The sequence below is a fragment of the Meleagris gallopavo genome, chromosome 2 (assembly GCF_000146605.3).
Source record: "Meleagris gallopavo isolate NT-WF06-2002-E0010 breed Aviagen turkey brand Nicholas breeding stock chromosome 2, Turkey_5.1, whole genome shotgun sequence".
Taxonomy (NCBI): Eukaryota; Metazoa; Chordata; class Aves; order Galliformes; family Phasianidae; genus Meleagris; species Meleagris gallopavo.
This window is the reverse complement of record NC_015012.2, coordinates 13,464,169-13,478,339: the sequence shown is the minus strand read 5'-3', so window position 1 is coordinate 13,478,339 and position 14,171 is coordinate 13,464,169. Positions and strand designations below refer to the sequence as shown.

The 14,171-nt window shown below is 35.8% G+C and overlaps 1 protein-coding gene across 1 annotated transcript in view; it reads right to left on the bottom strand.

Moving 5' to 3' along the window:
• LOC100545977 (serine/threonine-protein kinase MRCK alpha) overlaps positions 1–13,382 on the bottom strand; it is a 40,869-nt gene extending 27,487 nt beyond the window's left edge. The window contains exons 1-7 of the mRNA XM_019612623.1: positions 13,208–13,382; positions 4,903–5,022; positions 4,162–4,242; positions 2,845–2,950; positions 1,996–2,132; positions 1,579–1,718; positions 822–903 (exon numbers count right to left, since the gene is read on the bottom strand). Coding sequence (XP_019468168.1) covers positions 822–903; positions 1,579–1,718; positions 1,996–2,132; positions 2,845–2,950; positions 4,162–4,203 — 507 coding nt within the window. The 5' untranslated portion in view covers positions 4,204–4,242; positions 4,903–5,022; positions 13,208–13,382. The remainder of the gene's footprint in view (positions 1–821; positions 904–1,578; positions 1,719–1,995; positions 2,133–2,844; positions 2,951–4,161; positions 4,243–4,902; positions 5,023–13,207) is intronic.
• Between the last annotated feature and the right edge of the window lie 789 nt (positions 13,383–14,171).

The following is a 14,171-nucleotide window of genomic DNA, read 5'->3' as shown; positions in this document are numbered from 1 at the left end:
TTTTTTAAATGACAGTTTTCACTGTTAATTAATACAATAGGAATGGTATATACATAAGAATGATTTACGAAATTTTTCATGTACTTGGTACAACTGAAACAGATAAAAGTGAAAACTACTTTGGAATATTTATCTCCTCTTAGCATGCAGAGCAATGAACAGTCTGAAAGCAGGAAAGTCAAGGAGTGGAATACAATGGAACAGAAAAGAAATGATACGGGAATTAGACACCAAAGATTTTTCACAGAGGTCAAATCTTCAATTACATATCCAGAAGAGTTATAGAAAAATCAATGATGGCAAAATCCTCTGATACAATGTAAATGACAGATTTTTATGAATATGTTACACTGGATTTCTGTAATAACTATCTGATAAGGTAGTCATGAGATCCAGTGCTCATATACCAAGAATTAATACATAATAAAGGCTTCAGGAGTAATTCAACAAATCAAACTAAGAAGAAGAAAACAACTCTGGGAAATGAAAATGTAAAAAATCATGAACAAAAGAATTCCAAATGAAAAACAGAAAGCTTGTAAGACATAGGTCTTAATGAGAAGATTAGAAAAAAAACAAAACTCTGTAAAATGGAGATGGGTGCTAGTCTAAATGTATCAGTGCTATTTTACCATGAAAAAATGTATGATATGTATGGATATAAGTACAGAGCTTTATGCACTGCTGCAGCCACGAATACCGCACAGCCAGAACTTGCAGAAGAATTTAAACATTAGTAAGCACTCTGTGAATGCACATCGCACATCACAGAGTGAAATCCTCTCCTTCAGAGTTAATAAGTTCAAGGCATACATACTTACTCTAAAGATACAGGGGATATCTTTTCGATTTGCATGGATGACATCCGAAGCCAAGACAGAACTCACTGAGAATTCTTCATCCCTTGTGGAGACCATAAACATTATTGCAAAAGAGTTAAACAGAGTCAAATCTGTATGTTTGCTGTTGTTGTGTTTTTTTTAAACTTAATTTCTATAGTACCAATAACCTTGATTTGCTAAGGGCACAAGAAGATAGTACTGGGATCTAACTTTTAAAGTCATTGCAACTTTCCCTGTTACCTGCAGATGAAACTCAGAAATGCATTGCTACATAACTAATTCCTGGTACATGCAGAGAGAAAAAAATCTACTCCAGATACTTGTTTTTATGTCTGTTTAAATTTAAAACTTTTCAAAAATCAAACTATAGAGACGATACTGAAGTAAGAACATCCTTCCAAGTATTTCATAAAAATCCAAACACTCTAGAAGTTTTAATGTATTCAATTATAGCTTACATGTCCTCAACTCTCAGTGACATCGGTAGCACTTCAATAATGCTGAAGATGAACAAGATACAAATCCTTCTGCGTAAAAAGTTATACTAATTTTAACCACAAAGATCAATCTGTCTTCAAAAACTCTATCCAACCTGAAAAGAATATAATTATCTTCTTTACTCATTCTAAATCTACTACACTCAGGAAATGAAATGTAGTATATGAAGTAGTAATGAAGGCTGAATTGCCATCCCCCAATCCCACAGCAAGTTCCCACTCAGCACCAAAAAGCTTACCTCATGTCTATGACCTGACTCACTACCACACTTGGCTGGGATGCTTTTCCTTCTGCTATATCATACAGGAAGAGTTTAAAATCACAGATTACTGCCAGCGCTCTCTGCCAACCTTTCTTTACACCAGCTGGTTTTGGTACCTATAGCAAAATAAATTCTGATCACTTCTTTGTAACTTTGTGTGCAAAGATCAAACTTACAGTATAAAAATCACAGGATCATAGGTTGGAAGGGACCTTAAAAACCATTGATGTCCAAGCCCCTCCTATGGGCAGGGTTGTCAACCTCCAGAACGGGGCTGTACAGAGCCCGTCCAACCTGGCCTTAAATGCCTCTTCAAAAATTGCAGTTTAATTCCCACTCCAGAAAGCAAAAAATTTAACCTAAGTGTCCCAATTGCAGCCACCTGATACTTACTCGGACATGTCCTTCGTAAGCTGTTCCTATACCTTTCTGAGGATCTATTCCCAAAGGGCCCTTAGTCTGTTCAGGAGGGATTGGACATACTGCAGGGGCCTTGTCTGCACAGGTCACGTGGCAGGAGAATCCACACACTTGTGAAGAGGAAAAGGAACAAATGGATTTAATGGTTATTTCCTGCAATGCAAAAGCTATGTGATGACAACACTTTTTTTTTTTTTTTTTGCTAACAACCAAATATTTGTACTGAACTTTGCTACACTGAGACAGAAATGTAAATTCGTGCATGTGGTCCGATATGATCTGAATTCAGAGCTGTACAGTTTCAGAGCTGTATGGCTATAGTCTGGTTTCATTCAAGTAAGAAAAATTAGAAGCTCATATTGAAATAATTTCCCTGATTTTTTTTTCCAGGCCCATATCTACTAGTAAACAAAAAGCTGGCAACTCTACTAAGTGATGTATGTTATTCTGTGAATATATAATCCTAGAATAAATCAGTCCTAGAAAGAAACAAAATGGAAATACTGCCTTACACAATGACCTCACATAAGCAAGGCTTCTGTCAGCACACTTAACCACTGACTGTGGCCCCTTACTGCTATTTTAAATAAACTCAACTGAACTCTTCTGCCACCAACCAGAATTAGTATTTTACCAGATAACTTGGTAATCTTTTACATGAGAGATTCACAGTGCTTGACTTCTACTATTAGAAGATGGCAGCATATGCATATATTCTGTTATTCAAAATGTGAATAGAAGACACCTGCACTCTCGCACCACAGCGTTCATTGAAAATCTACATCTGTATGGATTTCGGTTCCCATTTCCTGCCTTACTTACCTTCACAAGTGCAGCCCTGTCTTATCAAACCAACCATCAGAGATGTGCATTGATTGCATTTTGTTGGGGTATTAAATGACTTCACTACAAACTGGTGCGCTTTAGGCTGTGAAACAAGCAGAAAAGGATGTTAGTACCTATAATGCTTCTGAAGAACAGTTATTTTTTCACAGACATAAGCGTGTTTGCTGAAGTGAGATCTGAGCTCATAGCACAGGCTGCAAGTGCTCCTTATCGAGGCTTGTTACTCATAACTTACTATCCTCTGTAAAGAAAGCCATTGAAAATGGACATTCTGGACAAGGTATGTAATGGTCCCAAATAAGAGAATTGTGCAGGTTACCTTAATAGGGAGGTATTCTAAAATTTTATTCACTTTCCTATTTTTCACAGCATGTATCACAGATAAGGGCTCCAACTTCATACTAAATAACAGTTGTACTGTTAGAATGGAAGCTTTCTGCCTACAGATGGCTTTCTTTTGAAACTTGTATAGTAACAGTACTTAGCCTTGAAAACCAATGCAATAAAAGTAAGAAGGTTCTACAGGTAATATAATAAATAAGAAAAACAATCATTACTTATTGTTTAAGCACAACAATTTGCAAAAATAAAATGATGAGCACAGTTAAGTCTGTTTTGCATGATTCCATGTGCACACACATAATGTTTTTAATCACTCTATTAAGATGTTGTCAACAGGCCAACTGCAAATTAATTTCAACAACTGACATAAAATCAGCGTTTATGTGGGCGAAAGCCAGAAAACAGAAAAAAATAAATTCCTTCTCCCAGAGCTGAATTTAGTGCTCACTCTATGTTACTTACCAAAAAATTCCCCCAAATCTACGGTTTCATTTTAGGCTCAGTCTTTGCCCTTTTGCAATATAATTTTCTAAGGCCAAACTTTAGGCCAACCTGAGACTGTCCCATAGTGACATGGGTTTTACTGTATGCAGAGAATAGAGGCAGATTAGTCAAATAGATGCTGGAAAAAAAGTCTCCCTAGGAAATCTTTTTTCCTTTCGTATTCTGGTTCATTTATGTCTTTCTAAAGTTCAAACTTGTAACCGAATATGTTAACATATTGATAATTAATATCAATGTGCAATATAATCAAATAATCAAATGGCTATGTGTTGCTATGCTGGAATGCCTACTATAACTTGTCAACATAACGTAAGAATCGTGTTGTTAAATTTTAGAAAGCAATCAGTTTTTGCACTAGGAGAACTCTTTTGAGACTCCTGAAGCTGTGGCCCAGGGGTGATATTTTTTCCTTTACAATACAAAACTCATGGACACATGACTGAATACCTTTGGTGCAGAGAGTCCCGATCCAATATACGCTGTCCGCATGGTTGGTGTGTGAATTGATCGAGGAGGATGATCCGTAACCTGAATTAGTCCCCAAAAGATCAAATTGACATCAAATACACACTATCAAAGACAGCTTGAAAAAAATAAAAAGATTACAGTCTGCCATCTGCTCCATCCCCAGATACACAAGCAAAGAAACCAAACTGACTAACAAAATATGGACACAGGAATACAAATCTTATTTGTCATTACAAAGATGTGTCATTTTCATTTCTTAAATGTCTAAAGTTATTTTGCATAATCTCTATTTGATTATTTTCTAACACAAAACAATTAGCAAATTTAATATTTTAAGAGGGAAAGGAGATATTTTATTACAGTTGCAGAGATTTGCCAATATTTTGTATCAGTAAGACTTTCAGCAAGGCTCCGTAACATGCTCTTATGAAGTGCAATATGACAATAACTTTGCACAAATATTTTTAAAGTTCATAGCTAAGAATACATTATGAAGAGAGACTGTATCTAGTAACTGATTTTACAGTCCCCATCCTCAATCAACTAATCAGATATAAAAGTTCCCCTAAATACAGCTCACTGCTCATGCAGCAGAAGGCTATTTATAAGGTCCTAAACAATCTCTGCAGAATGATGAGTTTAATTCTAAACAAAAAGACTTGCTAGAGCAATTTTTATATGAGTACTCCTTAAACAAAAAAAAAAGTCAACTCCCAGTACCTCAATTGGTTCAATTTCACTAGCTGTAGAAGGAGATCTTGATCTTGAATGGAGGTGAGACTTGCTATCTTCATCCCGTGACGGTGTATTGGATAACGTGAAGTTCTCAACTGAATCAATCTAGGAGAATAATTCCAGAAGGGGAAAAAAAAAAAAAGAAAAAAAATATAATCAAAGGCATCACTAAAACAGAATTCTTGACTCTTACCAAAATAAGATAAGGAAGCAGTAGAATTCCTAAGAGAGAACTGAGAGAGAAAAATTCAGTTTTAAGCAACTTCTTAATCAAGCTACAAAATTACAGCAAAAATTACTCACTATGAATACATTATGGCTTCGGATGAAAGGTGAACACATGCGTAAGAACTGCTAGTTCAAGGGCCTGATAAATACTCAAGGAGATTTTTAATTCAGCATTTTTAAAGAGTATTTCCTAATTGCAACTCTTTTTTGTCAATCAGTAAGAGAGATCTGTTAGGAGTGAATTCCCATATAGCCTATGAAAATCACTGCAATCGTATTTAGAATAAAATTAGGAGAAAAAGTAGAGCAAATACTGCATCTCCTTAAATCAGTGCTTCACGGAGAATTGAGGTTTTTTTGTACTCCATCTGAACTACAAAAAAAGGAAAATAACTTTATTAGAAATATAGTTTCTTCAGCGGGCTGTTTTTCCAGACTTTGATATACAATGAAACTAAGCCAAACACGGAATTATACTGACAGCATAGTATGCATGTTCCTCTGAAAGTAATGCCTCTTATTTATTTCCATGGAAGCCACAACAGATACAAAGAGCACAATAACGCTGTTTGATAGAGCAAATGCTCAGCTACAAAAGACACTTTTTCAGCAGTCAGCACCATCAGCTCTGCATTTTCACTAGCAATGCACAAGGCTCTGCATGCTGTGCTTGTAAAAATTTGCACTGGCAGAGGTGACCTCTACTGTCACTGCCACCACCACCCACAGCCTCACCATGCTCACATCCATTGTTGGGTCTCCATAAACATTCAGCAAGCACTGATGAATGTCAATGGGTGCCATTTTTTTTCTGCATGATGGAATTCAAGGACACCCCTTTGCTTCATGCGCACTTCCATGTCAGATGCCGATTTGTCACACTGCCCCTCTGCTGCCCATCTGTTGCATAGCACAATATTGGTGGGAAGGTTCAACCTCTGCTGCCATCCCTCCAACATCTGCCTCTGACGTGGTGGGCCAACATAATAAAATAGGAGACATTACTTTTGGAGCAGCCCTCGTATGAGTATGATTTGATGTTCTATAAAACAAGTTGTCTTCAAGAGAATGCAAGATTCTTCATTGAAAATATGGCATCTCCACATCAAAGTTTTCTTTGTTAATTTCAATTCTAAAATTAAAGTGAAATGAGGATGCTTTTCTCTCCTACTAATAAAACTAAAAGCTGGAGGCCTACAGATGGCTCCACTACCTGTTGGGCTTTTCTGAAGCAACATTATCAACTGTTAATCATTGCTAAGGATTTGGCTACCTTGAGCAAAAATAAAATCTGCAGCAACTTCTACAGATATATTTGAATATTCCAATTATTTTTTTCCTCATTTGTCACTGACATCACAATAGGAATTCCAAAAACTTTACTGCTTTGTGTTTATAAAACATAATGCCAAGCCAATCTTATACATTCATATACTGTTCTCAAAAAATTTAGTCATGGTAGTGAACAGGTGCAGATGAAGTTCTCTTGTTGTTTGGTTGTTCTGGTTTTTTTTGTTTGTTTATTTTTCAATTGTAGTGAGTTAAGTTTAATGGCATCTTTGTCATAGCCTTCAAAAAAAAAAAAAAAAAAGGCTCATCAGCTTAATCAACACAGGCATACTAAGATGCATCTTCTTTCTGTAGTGAGAACAGACTTTCTCACCATGCAATACACCTCTTTTCCACACACAGATCATGTATTTCAAGCACTGAGGCAAAAAATAGCAGAAAAGCAAACATTCTGAACTCTGATTTATCAAAAGCAAATTATAATTGGAAGCTTTACCCAGCATCAGAAGCACTTGTAAATCCTTAGACACATTGAGTTGTTTTAAGCACTTTAAACTTTTTTTTTTTTTAAATAAATAAAGCCTAAAGATGTGATAACGTGACACGTACTGGAAGACTGTTGAACCTCAAAAAATCTAGCTCCTTCTTAACAATCGTATTTAAAAAATAAACCCAAAGTGTAACCACGGGAAAATTTTTCATAGCAAGAAGCAGATGTTCCTTGTCTTCTGTAAATTATGTCCAGAGATCATATCTACAGTTGCATAAACATTTCCACATACTCAGAAGGTTCTCCCTTCAAAGTAGCATCTGCATACCAAACAATTTTCATGGTGTCTGTTAAAAACTTTGGTACCAGAACAATATAAATGATGGAACTGTTCTGGAATGTCCTACAAAGCCTTTGTGGTGCAAAATCGACTGCTGAACTAGTTACAAATCTATTTTTACTTTGGTTATGAACATAAAAAGCCCACAAAACAGACAGAACCTGATCTACTATTACTGACTTTGAAGGGAATTTAACCACCAACTCCACTGTAGAAACAGAGCCCTTAGCTGTACTGCTGCAGTAATCTTCAGGTTCCTTATTTCAAGGAGAAGAAAGTTATAGAAGCAACTGAACTCAACTTAAGTGGCTCATATTGCATCATTAAAATTAGTTTTAAACCAAGTCATTAGATTAGGAAAACAACATTTCAGATCAAATTGTAATAGCCTTGTTGGCTTCCACCACTCTGTGCTGGTGGTCTACACAGTGTCACCTGTGAAGGCCTGAGACAAAGTTGGCCACTGTGCAAACACATCTGAACTGGAGCCACAGTAGGCAAAAGCAAGCAGTTACTGTAAGCTTGCCCTGAACACAGAGATGTGTGCTTTGATTTACAGATGAAGGTAACTATTGTTTATTGAAAATTCACTATAAATGCTGTCTACACTTTCCTGTTCCTATTATCTTCTATACATAAAAGAATCAAAAGAAGCAATGTGAGTTCAAAATGTGCACAGCATACCTAGTACCAAAGCAGTCTGACAAAGCATGGATAACATCATGTTTTGAATTCCACTTCGTTTTTTGAAACATCATAGCTTAACAGACTATAACACATACAACTCTGTTTTCCTTGTATAAATTTGTCTTGTCCTCTTCAACACTCAGTTTCCCTCTTGCTATTTATCTCTGTGCTATTTTCAATCACTTGCTATGATAGGCCTCCTGAATGCCAAAATTTATCTTCTGTAGGAAATTCCTATAATCCTACACACACCCTCTTCAAACAGGCCATCATTTGGCATGTTCTTATCTTGCTTATTTGACATCTCTCATCCTGCAGCAACCTCAACAGCTCTCACAATGAACTTCCACACTGAGATGAAGAAGTAGACAAAGCTACAATGATATTCGGCTCATGGAAGTATTACCAAATCAAATTATCCAAAAGCTTTTAGTCCAGGGCTGTAAAACAACAAAAAGCACAGCAGCAGCAGCAGCAGCAGCAAAGAGCAGCAGCAGCACAAGACATGCAGACGATCCATACATTAAACGAAGGCATGTACACAACAGGCAAAAATAAAGGGCCACATAGAGTAAGACAGCCTCTTACACGTCTGCCTTTGTTAGCTGGAATACAGGAAGGAGAGCGCTTTAACAAAGAAAGGAGGAGAATATGTTACAAAACCAAACAGTGACACGGAAATCAGCTCAGTATTCATAGCTGTACATTTGCAGATGTAGTTTTTAGACACACACAGACATGTTTATTTTTAAAAGTATTTTCAAAACAGTATTCTGGGGCAACAAGAGAAAAGAAACATCACAAAAAGGAACAGTTATTTTAAAGTTTGCATCTTTACATTGGACAGTAACAGTGAAACTGTAGGCTACGTTACACCAAAGCAGCACAATTTGCAGTCAGTATATCTCTGTGTTCTGAACAAGATGAATAAGGCAATCTCTTGGAGGTGCAACATATCCAATTTAAAGTATCATTAAGGATTATTCTGTTCTTAATTATGAATGTGCAGGTACAGTCAGAGCACCCTACTAGACTATTTAAAAATGAAAATTGAGAACACGACTTATTCTGTCGTTATTTACAAAGCTAAGATTTGTTTAGTTTAACCAAAACCCACAGGAAGATTTAAGAAAGCTATTTTTAATTCATAATGTGTTACAACAGGAAAAAAATAATTAAAAAAAAAAAAGAATTTTGTCAAGGGTAAATGGAATTCCATTTTACTGTTACTAAATAATCACTGACTCAACTTTAAACAAAACAACTTGATTGCTTCCATTAGCTGGTGAGATACACAAAGATCAACCTTAATAAAAAATAAAACAAGCTCAAAACCCACTGCTCAGCAGTGCCATTATCAGACACTTCCAGGGAACACAGCAGACTTCAGACCTACATGACAGTACCAACAGTCTGTGATACACAAGGCAACAAAGGTGAAGATTTAGAAGAAAGTCCAGCAGAGTCACTGAGAATGACTGCCCTCCCACCAAAATCTGAAACCACAGGCAGCAAAACCTATTCCTACTCCTCTTCACACTCTCCCATGCACACAGCAGAAACAAGAATCATTTCTGGACAAGTCAGCTTCCGCAACCATGAAGATCTCAGCACTAGTTCTGTAGATCTGACCAAGTATTGAGGATTTAAGGAGGAACAGCTGGAAGCAGCAGTGACTGTTACTCAGAGTACTGAGCTACTCGTTTTCTTGCTCAGCATCTGCAGGCTACAGACAGTGAGATATCTGTTTTTTAATTCTCTCCAGAGGAAAACACACAGCTATTGTTTTCCTCACTGACACAATTAGCATTTACTGCAATCATTCTCAGCAGATAAACAACTACTCTATTTGGACGGCAGACACAGAATACGTTACCCACCTAATCAATGTCAAACATAACCAGCAAGTCAAAATCAGCACTGCTTACAACCTGTCATTTTGTAATGAAGCACAGAGGGTGGAGAAACATTACAGGCCATTGTTAATATTTACTTTGGGATCCCGATTACAGAAGAGGCTTTCCTGAAAACCATCCCACACTGAGTCTAACCTAAGGACTTCTAATGCTTCCCTGGACTTAATTTAAGGAACCCATCCACTTCTCAGGTATGACTGAGCATAGGTTTAGCTCTCCTTGAGATGCTACAGGAAACATTCAAGGTAACTGCTGTCAAAAAAAAAAAAAGAGACACTGAAAAGGGAATGGAGGTCATATCCAGCAAATACGCTGCTTTTCTTTCATCTGGGGGGAGAGGAAGAGATCCTGATGTGGACAGAGAGATGAGGACCCTCTCATTTTAAGTTCAGCCAAATATATGGACATTGAACCTACTTAATTAGCTGAAACATATAAACTATTCATCTTGACAATGGAAGCTAGCTATTAAGAATCCAGGAATGAAACAAATAGTCGTCCGAGTAAAGAAGGATGCAGAATTGACTTTAAACACAATTTAATTACACCACTTTCCACTACTAATGAGGTCAACAGACATTTCTCTTTTAAAAAAGAAAGGTAACTCAACAGACACTGTACTCGTCTGCAAAACACTTTTCTCATCTTTGAACACTCAGCTCTCTGGGTCTGGAGTTTTAGCAGATTGTGAGAAAGTATTCTGCCTCTCTGTTAGCGAGGTTAGCCCCTCACCAGTGCAATCCAGAAACGCACTCCTGCCCAAAGCAATTGAGAAAAAAAACAGCTGTTGGACTCAGTTAGAAGATACAGCATTGGAAGTTTGATTCTGTATGTATTACGTCATCCAGATGCAACATTATACACATTAATATCTGGAGATACTACAAAAATAAAATCTGGGTACCAAACAAGACTTCATCTGAGTGTGCACTCCAATGCCTTCAACAATCATTGTAGTAGAGTAATAGATACCTCTTTCAGAAGTACCTCTGTATGAAAGAGCCTGCTGACACAAACTAAGTGCTCCTAATGCTATGGCAACATAACAGAACACTTCCTTAATCCAGTAAAGGACATAAAAATTCATTTATTACACATTTTACAAGACAGGAAACTATACCTGTATTATTTTCGGTGCAATAAAATTCCAACAAGTAAAACAAGGTTTTCTATATTCTATACAAAAATGAGGACAAAAATCTTCTACTTCTGCAGAATGTAGATTCACAATTTGTCTATGGGACATAATTTAAAGAAAAAAAAATATCTCTACGAAAAGTGTTCTTTCAGAATTGGTGAAAGGAAATGCAATCAGTAGAATAGATCTGTATACAATACTTTCTTTGTTACATCATTCACAACAAATGTTTCTAGAATAAATTATACTGCATTTTAATGCAAATATGATTATTGTACTTAAAATGCTACATATTTTTGTATGTGTATATCACATACACGCGAAAGACACACAGATGTACACACAGTATGCAAAGAATGATAATGGATGGTTTTCTACAAATGATGTAGAGTATTTAAAGCCTCTGAGCATTTACAATTATGTGCTTATTACTTCAGCCTGGAAGAAATATAATGCAGTCAATTTTCAGGTTGTAATTTAATTTCCTTAGCAAGCAGCTAATCAAGGCAAATTTTTAATCACTGCTGTGATTAAAAATTAGCATCTCAAAAAGCAGTAAAAAGAAATCAATCAAGAAGGTCACCTCACAGCCGAAATAAAGATTACTTCCTGCAATACTTAAAGGCTTAAAAGGAAACATTTCCATTGAAGAGACCAGAAGAGTTTTGGAAACAACTGACAGACAGAATGACACGAAGCAATAGAACTAAGTGACAGAAGCATGCCAGTAATTTTAGAACCATTTTCTAAAGTAAAGGCCCCAAAGCAGCTTCTCCCCATTAAAAAACAACCTTCTCCAATATAGAATTATTCACATAAAGAAAACCATTTAATTCTATCTATATAGACAGGTTAAGTATAACAGGTATAGTTCTCCACTGCACTTGCAGCATTTTATTTGACTGCATTATTGTTCAAATACTCCAAATCAATCAACTGATCTCTGTTACTGAGGGATTTACTGGTTTGAAAGCCAAAGACTTACGTCATCCATAAAATCAATCAATGAGGATGAAGAGGAGGAAAAGGAGTCCTATTTTAATGAAATCAGCAGTAAAGAAAAAAACAAAGGAAGGGAGAGAGACAGAAAAAGAAACGGATGAAGAAAACTTACAGTAAAAATAAAAATAACAAAAGTAAACAACTATAAATGACAAATAGCCAAAATGTTACCCAAGTTTTCATTAATTGCCTTTCATAGACAATTAATAATCAACACATCAAATCAGATGTTTTTCTTGCATTGACTCGATAAAACAAGATTCCTACACTCCAAGAGGAATTTTTTTTAAAAGTAACTTATAAGGGAAATAATTTTAAAAAGAACTGAAAAAAATGTATTAATTATGAAACATGAGACAACAATGGAATAATGAATACACAATAAAAAGCAAGTTAACTTTGGAAGATTAATAAGATCAGGGATGTCTTTTGTAGCTAAATATGATCTTGTATATATATCAGGAAAAAAACAAGCACAGATTTTACAACAAATGTATAACTGTGAAGGTGGTGTGTTGTCCCCACTGAATTTAGTTTGACCAGTATTTCACCCTAGCTGTTTTTCTTAAAAGAAAAACAATGCACTGTTTGCTGTTGATTAAAATAGAGGATAAGAAATGTATAGTATTGTTTCAATTTTCCACATCAGTGCTTTCTACCTAAATTGGCCTCTATTCTAAAAGTGACAAAGGAATTAAACAGATTTATTTTTAGGAATATAAGTTCTGTAGAGAGGAAATGAACAGCAATTATCTGGGTTTTAGAAATCTGTGAATGAAAATGAACAAACAATGAAAACATCCTAATAAATACACAGTATCAACCACTTCACAGAACGCAATCAAGGATTATTTACATACTTTCATGTTTACAAAACCAGCATTCACATTACTTAGCATTATTCTAAACATGTACCAAAGTTATTTGAGCACCTCTGCTTTAAGCGTTTGCTATGAAATTAGGAAAATTCCTGCATTCAGCATTCTAGGGGGAGAATTCACTATGATTAAGTGTTCAAGAGAAGACAGTCAGCACTGCAAACGATGAGCAATATTCACATATTGTTCTATACAAGTAAATGCGGGATAATATCATTAAAACAATGATAACAAACTGTCAGCAAACGTGTATTCTGTATAAAACAGCAATAGTAAAAAGTTTCATTGACTAATTGAGAGAGAGAACAGCTGTACACTTACTTCAAATTGATCCAGAGCAGAGGTAGGCGCATTCAAAAATGCCAAGAAAGAATTCTGTGAGTCTTGGTGCTTTACACCTAGAAAACAGCAGCAGGTTTTTAAGCTACAGAAAACTGACTTTTTTATGGAGGACCTTTGCCTTGCTGTATTCAGGGTCTGGGAATCCACCTGAGCCAGCTACATTTTTTTAAAGCAATTGTCATGTTTGGTCTGTTTTCCATAGTAAAAGATTTTTTTAATAGAAATACACCCACTAAAGCAAGCAACAAATGTTTAATTAATCTTTTCCAAACTAGGATGTGTGTGGTGTGAACTGAACATGAAAACATACTTGTGTGCCTTCTGTGTAATACACAAGTTTCTAATGTACTTATGGCCATCTCCAACACGCACTGAATCATACAGGCTTAACCAATAACACAGGAGGTGTCACCCCTGCACTGCCTGCACAATGGACAGTCTACTGTGACAAGATTGTAGATAAAAGCAAACAGTGAGATTCAACAAAAAGCACACAAAACATGCTCTTTGGGGAATACACAGTATTTTCAAATTATACAATTTCTATGCATATACACTAAAATCCTAGAAAAAGACTAAAAAAAAAAATTCCCTGATTACCTACTTCTTTACAGAACCATTTTTGCAATCATTTTCCCCACCCTCCTTGGTTTCTGCAATGCATTTATCAAGAGCAAAAGATGGTAGAAATCAATCTACACATACGAGAAAGTTAGTCTACCACGAAATATTGTTTGCAGCTGAATCCTCAACACAAGTAATGATTGACACAACTATACAGTTCTTCTTACAAAGGAGAATCAAGTCCAAAGATAATAGGTATGTTGAATTAAGGTATATTTCTATCAAAATATTTGAATAATTACAATAGAATCTTACACATTTACTTCTGGAAACATAATAATTAATACTCCTTTTTTTAAAAAAAAGAAAGGAAAGGAAC